A 12708-nucleotide genomic window follows, 5' to 3' on the forward strand; every position below is an offset into this window, starting at 1 on the left:
TTGACCAGAACCAGGCTGCTAACCCGCCTCACTCAGGTTCTGTTGGGTCGTCCCAACAGAACCTGGTTCTGCTTATAGAATGGTGGTTCTGTTCCAAGGCTGGAGCCGGACTCCTGTTGTTACTCTTTGGGTTGTGTTTCTGGAACCAAGGGTTCGGGAGGTTCCGAGTGCGTCGCAGCGGCTCCTCCAGTCCTGCAGGGGTCGGTACCGAGCCAGTAACTCGATCAGCTCAGGAAGAAAAGCAGCGGAACCTTCGAGGACGTGTCGGAGTTTTCGGTTCTGTCTGAGCTGCTTCCCACGCCGGCCCGTTACCTGGTCCTGGTTCCGAATCTGGTCCTGGTTCCGGGTCCGGTCCTCCTCCAGCGGCGTTTGGTTCCGGAGATGCGGGTGTGTGCGGGTCTGAGCGGGCCTCTGGTCCTGAGCCTGGTTCTGGTTCTGGTTCGTGGCTGGGAGGCGGACCTGGAGCTCCTGGACCTGGTAGAGGAGGTTTCGCAGAACTTCTACGAGTTCTTGCACCTGGACAAGGTGAGTCCGTCTCCATGGCAACCCGGGACCGGTGCCACGTCACGGTCCGTTCGGGGTTCTGCTGCCAGCTGTCTGGGAAAGCCGAACCCAAACAGAACCCGTACGGGGTCTTGGAGGTTCCGGAGGTTTTCCTTGGCCCTCCTTGCAGGAAGCCCAGGTTCGGGACTCAGTTCTGGAGAATAAATTTGGGTCCAGATGTTCTGGTCCGGAAGCTGCGGAACCGCTAAAATCCCGGAACATTTATTGTTACTATTGATATTATTTAACTAGTTATAAACGGCTAAGAAAGCTGATAAAGTTCATTTCTAAGAAAGAACATCACGAGTAGATTAATGATAAAATAGAAATCAAATTAAATTTAGTAAAAATAAGACAAATATAAAGTTGGGAGAGATTCAAAAGTTAATATTGTGAATAAAAAGTTTTTCTCTTGAGCTGAAGGTCAGAGAACCGATCAGGTCCAGAGTGACCCAAATCGGTCAAATTTGATCTGTACGTTTCAGCAACAAGACATTTCAAAGAGATGCAGCAGAATCAACAATCAAACATCACATTAAGTCGAGTTGATTATTGGTTATTGATTACGTTTCTAATAAAACTAACAGCTGCTTTAAGTCCAGATTTAAAGGATCTCAGTGTTTCAGCTGTTTTACAGTTTTCTGGAAGTTTGTTCCAGATTTCTGGTGCATAGATGCTAAATGCTGCTTCTCCTCGTTTGGTTCTGCTCTGTATCCAGAACCAGAACCAGAACCTGAGAGTTCTGGAAGGTTGATACAACAGCATCAGATTTTTAATGTGTTGTGGGTCTGAGCCGTTCAGTGATTTAGAAACTAACAGGATCTAAAGTTTATTCTCTGAGCTACAGGGTCCAGTGGAGGTTCTGGAGAACTGGGTTGATGGGCTCGAACTTCCTGGTTCTGGTCCAAACTCCAGCAGCAGAGTTCTGGATCAGCTGCAGCTGGAGGATTGATTTGTTGACAGAATCGATGGACTGGATGAGATTCTCTAGATCTCACTGAGACATTAGTCATCTAGATGTTCTTCAGCTGGTAGAAGGCCGACTTTGTAACTGTCTTTATGTGGCTCTGAAGGGTCAGAGGTCATCACTACTCCCAGGTTTCGGGCTGATCGCTGGTTTGAGTTGTAATAACTGAAGCTGTGCACTGACTCTAGATCTGTAGCTTTACATCTATAACTGTCCACCTATAAATATAGATCTGTAACTAGATCTATAACTCTAGATTGCTCTAGATAATAATAACTTCAGTTTCTGTTCAGCTGGAGAAAATTTTGTCTCATCCACACATTTATCTGTTCTCAGCATTTATTCAGTGACTGGATGGGGTCAAAGGTCACCTGGCGACATCATAACGTAGAGCTTTGTCATCAGTGTAGTTAAGCTGTGTTTAAACAGTTAAATAGCTTCCTAATAATAACCAACTGCTTTGACTCCTTCCAGTCTGGTTTCCATGGTTACCACAGCACAGAGACAGGCCTAGTCAAAGTGTTCAATGACATCCATATAAATACAGACTGTGGGAGAACCACAGTTCTGGTTCTGGTTCTGTTGGACCTCAGTGTTGACCATGACATATTACTGAATGGACTGGAGAGTTGGGTCGGACTCTCCGGTCCAGAGATTAACTGGTTTGAATCTTACATAAAGAACAGGGATTTCTTTGTTTCAATTGGAAACTTCTCATTAAACAGGTCAAAGGTCACATGTGGGGTACCCCAAAGTTCAATCATAGGACCCTCTTATTCAATATCTATATGCTCCCACTGGCTCAGGTTATAACAGGAAATAATATCAGCTACCATAACTATGCAGATGACACACAGCTCTACATTATGATGTCACCAGGTGACCTTTGACCCCATCCAATCACTGAACAGATGCTTAGAACAGATAAATGTGTGGATGAGACAAAACTGAAGTTATTATTTTTGGACCTAAAGAGGATCTAGAGCTATAGATCTAGAGTTGTAGATGTAGAGCTATAGATCTAGAGTTATAGATCTAGAGTTGTAGATTTAGTTATAGATCTAGAGCTATAGATCTAGAGCTATAGATCTAGATCTATAGATCTATAGTTATAGATCTAGAGCTATAGATCTAGAGCAATAGATCTACAGTTATAGATCTAGAGAGCTATAGATCTACAGTCATAGATCTAGAGTTACAGATCTAGAGTCAGTGCACAGCTTCAGTTATTACAACTAAAAACCAGCGATCAGCCCGAAACCTGGGAGTATTGATGACCTCTGACCTGAACATTCAGAGCCACATAAAGACAGTTACAAAGTCGGCCTTCTATCACCTGAAGAACATTTCCAGGATTAAAGGACTAATGTCTCAGCCAGATCTAGAGAAACTCATCCATGCGTTTATCTTCAGTCGTATTGATTATTGTAACGGCGTCTTCACAGGTCTGTCCAACAAATCAATCAAACAGCTGCAGCTGATCCAGAATGCTGCTGCTGGAGTTCTGACTAAAACCAGGAAGTTAGAGCACATAACACCAGTTTTAAAGTCTCTCCACTAGCTCCCTGTAGCTCAAAGAATAGACTTTAAAATACTGTTGTTAGTTTATAAATCACTGAATGGTTTAACACCACAATACATTAAAGATCTGCTGCTGTTGTATCAACCTTCCAGAACCTCTCAGGTTCTGGTTCTGGTTCTGCTCTGCATCCCCAGAACCAGAACCAAACGAGGAGAAGCAGCATTCAGCATCTATGCACCACAAATCTGGAACAAACTTCCAGAAAACTGTAAAACAGCTGAAACACTGACTTCCTTTAAATCTCAACTAAAAACCCACTTGTTTAGAGTTTTATTAGAAACGTAATCAATTATAAATTTATTGATGGAATCTGACTTAATATCATTTTTTGATTGTTGATTCTATGTTGCATTGTGTCTCTGTGTTTGATTTGATGTAAAGCTCTTTGAAATGACTTGATGCTGAAATGTGCTATACTAATAAAATTTGATTGATTGATTGATTGATTATGGTAGCTGATATTATTTCCTGTTATAACCTGAGCCAGTGGGAGCATATAGATATTGAATAAGAGGGTCCTAGGATTGAACCTTGGGGTACCCCACATGTGACCTTTGACCTCTTTGATGAGAAGTTTCCAATTGAAACAAAGAAATCCCTGTTCTTTATGTAAGATTCAAACCAGTTAATCTCTGGACCGGAGAGTCCGACCCAACTCTCCAGTCCATTCAGTAATATGTTATGGTCAACACTGAGGTCCAACAGAACCAGAACCAGAACTGTGGTTCTCCCACAGTCTGTATTTATATGGATGTCATTGAACACTTTGACTAGGCCAGTCTCTGTGCTGTGGTAACCATGGAAACCAGACTGGAAGGAGTCAAAGCAGTTGGTTATTATTAGGAAGCTATTTAACTGTTTAAACAGCTTTTTCAATAACTTTACTGATGAATGGGAGGTCAGAGGTCAGCCTGTCGTTCTGCAGTAGTGATTTTCTCAGTGGTTTGATAACTGCTGGTTTCAAAGCCTGATGAGATCCATGAGTTACTGTTTGTATCAGATTAGCAGCAACAGGCAGGACTTAAAGAAACTCTCTAGATCAGGGTCTCAAACTCCAGCCCTCGAGGGCCGCAGTCCTGCAGCTTTTAGATGAGCCTCTGCTGCACCTGAATAGAATAATTCAGGCTCTGGAGAACTGATCTACACCAGGTGGAGGTAATTAAGTCATTTCATTCCAGTGCTTTGTACCTGTGGCTCATCTAAAAACTGCAGGACTGCGGCCCTCGAGGCCTGGAGTTTGAGACCCCTGCTCTAGAGTTATAGATCTAGAACATCCAGACAGCAGCAACTGGAGCTTCATTGGCTTATTATTTCTTCCAGTGTTTAGAGTTAAGTGGCTGAACTTGGATCAGTTTTCTGTATTTTTCAGTTTTCTCTGAAAAGAATCTGGAAAACTTCAGATTGAAGTTCAGGAGTTTCAGTCTGGAGGGTTTGTGATTAAAGCTGGAGCTTTGTTAACGTTTGTGTTTATGACATCTGCATAGAAAGCTTCTCTTGCATGTTTTAGTGTTGAGTTTAGTTATGAAGTCTTTCTTTATAGATGTCATAATAAACGTGAAGTTGAGTTTTACTCCATTTTTGTTCGGCGCTACGGCAGAGTTGTTTTGTTGATTGAACTGTTTGTGCATTTCTCCTACCAGACACAACCTTCACTTTAATGATGTCTGAAACTTTAGACTGATAATCATCTACCAACTTATCTACATCATTACAACTTTAGGGGAGGAGGAAGACGTGGCAGACGGACCGACTGACTCGGATCCACAGAGAGGTTCTGTCTGGTTCACAGCCTGACGGTAAAAGCTGCTCAGCTGCCCTCAGGGCTCTGGGTCGGATGGTTCTGATGGTTCTGGGTCACTACACCAGAATATTCTGGTCTCAGAACCGGGTCAGAGCTCCTGTAGCTTTAATTCCTGCATCAATGCAGTGTGAGGTTCTGCTCATACTGCAGCTTTTCCTTCCACTCAACTTTCCATGAATATTCTAGGTGTCTGCCGTCTGTGAGCGGCGCATTGATCCACTTTTCCCTTTCGATACCTGAGGCTTCGATCCGAGAAAACATTACGTTTTTTTTAACGCAGACATGAATTTTCTGAATTACAAATTCATTGACAACCCTGCAGCAGTACAGCGCCACCAGCTGGTCAAATTAATATTCGTTTGTAGAAATATGTTTTTAGATGTTTTCAGCTTTGGTTCCATCTTCCAACAAGGTGCAGAGTTTCTGTTTTGTTAGCTGGACGGAGAGCGTCGCAGAAGAAAACAATGAACCGAACATTTTGGCAACATTTCAACATTAATAATAATTTTATTTTAGCTGTTCATCCAGTAGCGCTACGTATCTTAATAATGCTCTAAAATAAAAAATCTCAGCAACTCACCAGAGAAACTGCTAAATATTCCTGCAGACATGAGTTCTTCCAAAGCTGGCCTCGTTTTCTTTCCACCAGTGTCTTTATGGCGAATGCTGTCATCGCAGAAGCATCTTGAAATTTTATAGTTTCATAACATCTAAATTCATGTCAAACTCTGATCATAATATGAGCTTCTCTGTTTATATCAAAACAAAAACCTTCATTTTGAATTTCTGGAGGCTTTTGTTTTGCCTTTGGCCACAGCGACTAGAGAAACCTCGATGGAGCACAACGTCACCCACAGCATAGAGCTAGACCCAATAGATCAGCCCTCATGGTTCCTCCTGCCCCCCTGCAGGACGCGGCGGCAGCAGACATAAAGAAGGCGTACCGTCGCCTGTCTCTGACTCTCCATCCTGACAAGAACAAAGATGAAAATGCTGAGACGCAGTTCAGACAGGTGAGACGCACTTCACACAGGAAGCTGGACCCGACCTGCAGAACCAGAACCAGAACCTCATGGTATTCCTTGTCCGTCCTCAGCTGGTGGCCATCTATGAAGTTCTGAAGGACGAGGACAGACGGCGAAGGTGAGGCAGCCGAGGGGCGCCCGTCCTGCCTGGAGGTCAGCGGGTCACCAGGTGTGTCTCTGCAGGTACGACGACATCCTGGAGAACGGACTCCCCGACTGGCGGCAGCCCGTCTTCTACTACCGGCGCGTGAGGAAGATGAGCAACGCCGAGCTGGGCTTCCTGCTCTTCCTCATCCTCACTGTGGGACACTACGCCGTCATCTGGTCCATCTACCTGGAGAAGCAGCTGGTGAGACAGCCAATCAGAGCAGAGCAGCGCTCAGACAGCCAATCAGAGCAGAGCAGCGCTCAGACAGCCAATCAGAGCAGAGCAGCGCTCAGACAGCCAATCAGAGCAGAGCAGCGTTCAGACAGCCAATCAGAGCAAAGCATGTCATGTGACTTTTCCAGGATGAGCTACTCAGTCGGAAAAAAAAGGAGAAGAAGAAGAAGGTGAGCTCCAGACCCGCCGAGGAGCTCAGGTGTATCGGTCAGGACCGCTCCGACAGGTACAGCTGTGACATCACCATCGCCATAGTTTCCGTACCTTCCCTCTGATGTTGCTGCGTTGTTGCTGCAGGAGCCATGAGCGACCGCAATGGCAGGACATCCTCCCTCTGAAGCTCAGCATCTGGCTCTACCTGGCCCTCAAGAACCTGCCGCAGACCGTACAGGTAGGGAACCGGACCGGACCGGACCGGACCAGAACCTAGTTTGAGTGCAGGTCTTAGGATCATCATGGTCTTCATCAGACCTCACTGTGGTTCTGGTCCAGGTTGCGGTCTCAGACCGGGTCTCTGTGTTCCAGGAGGTGAAGCGGTTCTACGAGGACTACCAGCAGACGAAGCAGGAAGCTGAAGCCGAACAGGAAGTTGCTCCCAGTAAACGTCTTTCTGTCCTTTTCTGTCCTGCCAGCAGGTGGAACCGCTGAGATACAATCCGACTTTCAGGAGGCAGAAATCTGCAGCACAACAGCGGCTGCCTGGTTAGAGTCAGGGGTCTGGGGTTATGGGTTAGGATTCATCCTCCCATTGTGAGGATGAACTCTAACCCATAACCCCTGACCCCTGACCCATAACACAACAGGAAAACACGAGTGAATATATTGAATAAGATTAAAACACACTCCAAGAATTTAAAACCCATCCAGAACCTGATCCAGAACCTGTTCTGCCTCTGTTCTGCTAGGAGAGAAACGGCCAAAGGTGAAGAAACCCAGAGTGGAGTTTCCGGTTTACGTCCCTCCAGAGACGCAGCAGAACTACGACCAGGCGACGTCCATCGAGGACATCGAGGACCAGATGGACGACTGGCTGCAGGACGCCAAGGCTCCCAAGAAGAAGGTGAGACGTGACCGACGGTCCCTAGAGACAGCCGTCCTCAGTCTGTCCCTCTGTCTTTCTGAGGAATTACTCCAGCACTTTGGTGCCCACGTCTATGGTGCCGCCCCTGTGCCTGGCCTGCAGTGCATACCCTCTTTACTCTCCAGGAGTCCGGGTGGACAGAGGACGACCTGAGCCTCCTCAGCAGGTTGATGGTGAAATTCCCTGGAGGGACTCCGGGCCGCTGGGAGAAGATTGCCCAGGAACTTGGACGATCTGTTCCCGCTGTGAGTCTGAAGCTGTTTCCAGAAGAAATCGCTGGTCCCAGAGTCCAGGGGAAGCTGGTCCTGGATCAGTATGGGTTCTGGTCCAAGCCCATTTGTGGTGGATTCGGTTCTAGATGTGTTGCTGACCTGAATCGTTTTTCCTACTGCAGGTAACGACCAAAGTCAAACAGATGAAAGACAATGTGAACCAAACCTCAGGTACCCCAGTTCTGTTCTTCTGGTTTATTTTGGGTTCTACTGTGACACTAAGGTCCAACTGAGACAGTTTCAGGTTCCCTCAATTTGAGGTTCTGTTGTTCTTCAGATCTGGTTCTACTCTCATGGAACTTCTGTTCTCTCATGTTCCAGCTCTGGTCAAACTCTCAGATTTAAAGTCTTCTCCACTTCCTGTGAGGTCATTTCCTGTGGATGACATCATCACTCAGCGAGTGGGCGGAGCCAGTGAAGAGGAGGAGGAGGAGGAGGAAGAGGAAGCTGCGCCGGTGCTCCGAAGGAGGAACAAGAAGAGTTCCTGTGCAGATGGTTGGGAGGGGAAGGTCCGCGGCCGGCGGCAGAAGGACTTTGACCCGGCGGCGGCGGTGGAGGAACAGGAGGAGGCGGAGCTTCAGGAGAACATGGCCGTCTGGACGCAGAACCAGCAGAAACTACTAGAACTGGCCCTGCAGCAGTTTCCCCGTGGAACCGCAGAACGCTGGGACCGGATCGCCAAGGTGGTCCCTGGAAAGACCAAGGTGAGACAACCTGGTTCTGGTTCCCTCTGTGTTCTGGTTCTGACCCGGTTCCGTCTGTGTTCTTGTTCCAGGAGGACTGCGTGACCCGGTGTAAGATGCTGGCTGAACTGGTGAAGAAGAGGAAGCAGCTGAAGAGCTGATGCGCTCTGGCTCCGCCCCTTCCTGCTGCTGCTGCCAGATGATTGGCCTAATGGTTCTGGCTCACCTGCCCAGGTGTGCTGGTACCGGAAGGTCAGCTGACCTCATGTGCCTTACGTCGTTCAGCATGTTGCCAATCAAGTATTTATTGTTCCCCTCAGTTTTTATTGTTTGTTTCCAAATAAACATTCAGTCATCATCGGCTTGTTGTCTGTATGTTCTGAACCTGGTTTTGTTCTGATCCGGTTCTGAACGCGGTTCTGTTCTGAACTTTAAGTCGTCAGAGACGAGGGAAACATGTCAGTGTGGGATCATGAATCCGTTACTGTTTGAAATGTGTTCATTAAGTAAAAATAAACTTTACTATAAAAATGAAACCGGATGTAAAACCACAGACAGTCTCGCTGTTTCCCATTTTTCTTGCGGGTGGCAAGTGTTTCCTATTTTCCTGTCTTTGCTTTTATTTTTGAAAATCCAACCGGTAGTGACGCATTGTTTCCTGCCAGCTGAGTCGTGCAGCGTCATAACATTAGCATCTAGCACCAGCGGTTCGGAAGGAACTTTTGACGTTATCAACGCTACTTGTTCGGCTTTAAACGACGAGCCAGAACCGGAACCGAACTTCCAACCCGCTGAGTCTAGAACCAGGTGAGTCAGCCAGCTTTACCTGGAGGGCTCAGTCGGGTCAGATCCCGGACAAAACCGGTCAGGATCATCTTGTGGGTTTTCAGTGAGTTCTGTTCATTTCTGGATCGGTTCTACAAGGAGATGGGTTCTGTTCTGTTGGTTTTGGGCTCCAGCTTGTGAATAACCCGATGCTCTCTGCCCCGGAACATTCAAGTTCAGTTCAGGTTCGGCTCTTAGAACCGGGTCTGGGCTTCTTTTGCCTGAATCACTGCGGCTTGACATTGTGGAGGTCCAGGTTGATTTGGTTCTGGTGTCGCTACTGATAATACGGCATAGGTTCTGGCCGGCCCGTTTGCAAGTGTTACCCAGGTGACTAGAACAGGTTTTGGTACAGGGTACAAAATCCGTGACCACTGCTAATTAGGTGGTTAAATATTCTTGTAAATACGCTCAGATGGTGATGAAGAGGTGGCAGAACTAAATAATAAAATAGTTGTTTTAGACTCTGACATAATCTACACGCCTGTACAGTAAAGTCGCGGATTATTATGGCCATCAAAATCTGTGACCAGTGTCAATCTCGCTATTTGAGGGTTAAATATGGTTATAAATGTGTTATGACTTTAAAGAAGTTGGAAAGAAAGATCTTCTACAGCGGTCTGTTTCACAAATTCCAAACATGGTTTTAAATATTCTGCTACTAGTTGAGAATAATTTAGTCCAGGTTTGAAGAGTCTAGGTGTTGTACACTGCGACAGACTGGCAACCTGTCCAGGGTGTACCCCACTCTTGCCCGGAACATTAGCTGGGGATAGGCACCAGCAACCCTCCCGACCCCATTAGGGACAAAGGGTGGATGGAAGATGGATGGATGGATGGATGGTGTTGTACATTTGGAATTAGAGAAGCTCTAGTGTGAACCAGATGCAAAAAGCGGTCTGAAATCACCCTTTATTTAAGTTTCACAAATCACAAACATTCTGCTACTAGTTGAGAATAATTCAGTATACATTTGAAGAGTCTAGGTGTTTGAAGAGTCACCTCTTCAAACATTGTAGATTTTAAACTAGAGTCGATTAAAAATGCGGAAAGTAGTGAAAAATTAGGTGGAATCGCCCTTTAGCCATTTCCGAATCGGAAACCAACTTCAGTTTCGCCCTGTATCGGTATTTACGTAGTTTACGTAAATACTCTTCTTCTCGCTAATCTTCAAGACGTACCTGCGCTCTATCGCCCTCTGTGGTCACAGAAAATGGCGGGTCACAGATTTTGATGTAACGCTCGTTCGGAGCCGGCCCGATAACGGTTCTGGTTGTCCTGGAAGGCACGTGGTCCACACTGATGACTGGAGCTTCTGGACCTACCTGCCCAGCCTGGCCTCTGTCAGGCTGCAGGTAGCTCTTCACCGTCAGGCTGTGAGTGAATGGATGAATGAGTGAATGACTGTAGAAGCTTTGGGTTCCTTTGGACTTGATAAGGAGCTATACAAAGCCATTTACCATAATGTGGTTCTGAGCAGTCCGGTATCAAGAGGTTCTGTGGATCAGTAACACCCACATGATGTTGATTCAGGAAACCCAGTCCGACCTCTGAAGGTTTTTTGTTTTTTTTCTGATTCCTGATATGATTTTGTTATAATAAACTTTACCTGGAAATAAGTTTTGGTTCTGACTCAGAAGGTCCAACAGAAAATTTCTAGAGAAGTGAAGAGTCCTGATAAGAACAGGTGATCCAACTGTTCGTTGATCAACCAGGTTGATCAACCAGCTCCAGGTCATCTGTGAACAGAACCCATAAGACCGGGTCAGTGGTCCGGATGCTTGGACGTCCAATTGCTGGTCTCTTTGAGTTGATCCAAGGTCTGGTTCTGTCCCTAGGTGTGATGCAACAGACATGTCCCTTCAGGCCACGCTGCAGAACCGGATCAGCTCGGCCCAGGCGCTGCTGCAGCGGGCGGAGCATCTCTGTCCAGGAGTTGAAGGTCACCAGAAGCTGTGCGGCAAGCTGCGGGCCGAGCTGCGCTTCCTGCGGCGGGTGGAGGCCGGAGAGCTGCAGGTGAAGGAGTCTCACCTGCACAGCACCAACCTCACCCACCTTACTGCCATCGTGGACTCAGCGCAGGACTTGGAGGACGTTGTGGCATTGTTGCACGTCTTCAGCTACCGGGACGCCGCCGGCCGCCGCCGCACACTTGTGGTGGACGTGGTGGCTGACACGGGACTCACCTGGGTGAAGGCAGTGGGCCGCAAGGCGGAGGCGCTGCACAACATCTGGCAGGGACGCGGCCAGTACGGAGACAAGAGTGTGGTCCGGCAAGCAGAGGACTTCTTGTTGGCCAGCCGCCAGCTACCCGTCAACTACCGCCACCCCCGCGTCGTCTTCGCCTTCTACAACGGTGTGTCCAGCCCCATGGCCAGCCGGCTGCGGCACCTGGGCGTGGCGGTGAGGGGTGACATTGTGGCTGTGAGGATGGAGGAAGTGGAGGGAGAAGAGGAGAAGGATGAAGAGGAAGTGGAAGAAGAGGAAGAGGAAGAGGAGGCTGACCCAGAGGGGGAGCTGGCGTCTGGCTTGACCCGGGTGCAGCGTGGCACGGTGCTGGCTCGACTGGCATTCCCACTGCCGCCGCCGCCGCCAGAGGAGTGTGGGCGGGTCAACCTGGACATCACCACGCTCATCGCCTATGTGTCGGCGCTCAGCCACGGCCGCTGCCACTTCAGCTTCCGGGAACCAGTTCTGACGGAGCAGGCTGCCCAGGAGCGCCGGTGGCCGATTCTGCCCAGCCTTGACACCTTCATGGCAGGCAAGCAGTTGTTTGCCTGCCGCGCCGCTGTGACCGACTTCCGTGCCATCCTGGACACGCTGGGCGGGCCGAGCGAGAAGGAGCGCGCTCAGATGCTGCTGGCCCGCCTGCACCTGGTGGATGACCAGCCATCGGAGCGCAGCCAGCGCCTCACGCCCAGCACCAAGGTCAACCGCCGTTCGCTCGCCATCTTTGGTACCGGAGATTTCCTGAGAGCTGTCACTATGACAGCCAACAGCCGCTTCGTCAGGGCGGCTGCTAATCAGGGCGTCCGCTACAGCGTGTTCATCCACCAACCCAGAGCGCTGACTGAAGGCAAGGAGTGGAGGGCTACGCCCATCTGAAGAGGCCACACCCACCTTTACCGAGCTGATGAGGGTTGTAGTTTCTAAACTGTTTGGAATGTGATTGGTCAGCTGAGATCTGCATGTTTCTGTTCAAATTACATCAATAAAGATTTAGTTTATATGTCACAGAAAGTCATCTGGATTCAGTCCTTTCAGAATAAAAGTCCCTTTTAGCATTATGATATGGAGTGAAAATAGCTACTGGTTCTGTTTGTTGTCATCTGTAAGCATCCTCATGTACCAGGCATTTCCATCTTCTTCCGCTTATCCGGGGTCGTGTCGTGGGGGTAGCAGCTTCAGAAGGGAGGCCCAGACTTCCCTCTCCCCAGCCACTTCTTCCAGCTCCTCCCGAGGAATACCAAGGCGTTCCCAGGCCAGCCGAGAGACATAGTCCCTCCAGCATGTCCTGGGTCTTCCCTGGGCCCTCCTCCCGGTGGGA

General features: G+C 48.2%; 2 protein-coding genes across 2 annotated transcripts; both read left to right on the top strand.

Annotated features, from left to right (window-relative positions):
• Window positions 1-214: 214 nt before the first annotated feature.
• Window positions 215-8694, top strand: dnajc1 (DnaJ (Hsp40) homolog, subfamily C, member 1). Its single transcript, XM_044135446.1, has 12 exons — window positions 215-525; window positions 5805-5906; window positions 5990-6036; window positions 6102-6267; window positions 6429-6526; window positions 6598-6691; window positions 6826-6898; window positions 7206-7360; window positions 7507-7626; window positions 7776-7824; window positions 7975-8357; window positions 8429-8694. Exons 1-12 carry the CDS (start codon window positions 382-384, stop codon window positions 8495-8497), a joined length of 1500 nt encoding a protein of 499 aa, XP_043991381.1. The 5' UTR covers window positions 215-381; the 3' UTR covers window positions 8498-8694.
• Window positions 8695-8952: 258 nt separating this feature from the next.
• Window positions 8953-12395, top strand: lg12h7orf25 (linkage group 12 C7orf25 homolog). Its single transcript, XM_044135447.1, has 2 exons — window positions 8953-9143; window positions 11000-12395. Exon 2 carries the CDS (start codon window positions 11016-11018, stop codon window positions 12264-12266), a length of 1251 nt encoding a protein of 416 aa, XP_043991382.1. The 5' UTR covers window positions 8953-9143; window positions 11000-11015; the 3' UTR covers window positions 12267-12395.
• The last annotated feature ends 313 nt before the right edge of the window (window positions 12396-12708 follow it).

The sequence above is a fragment of the Gambusia affinis genome, linkage group LG12 (genome assembly GCF_019740435.1).
Source record: "Gambusia affinis linkage group LG12, SWU_Gaff_1.0, whole genome shotgun sequence".
In the NCBI taxonomy this organism is placed as follows: domain Eukaryota; kingdom Metazoa; phylum Chordata; class Actinopteri; order Cyprinodontiformes; family Poeciliidae; genus Gambusia; species Gambusia affinis.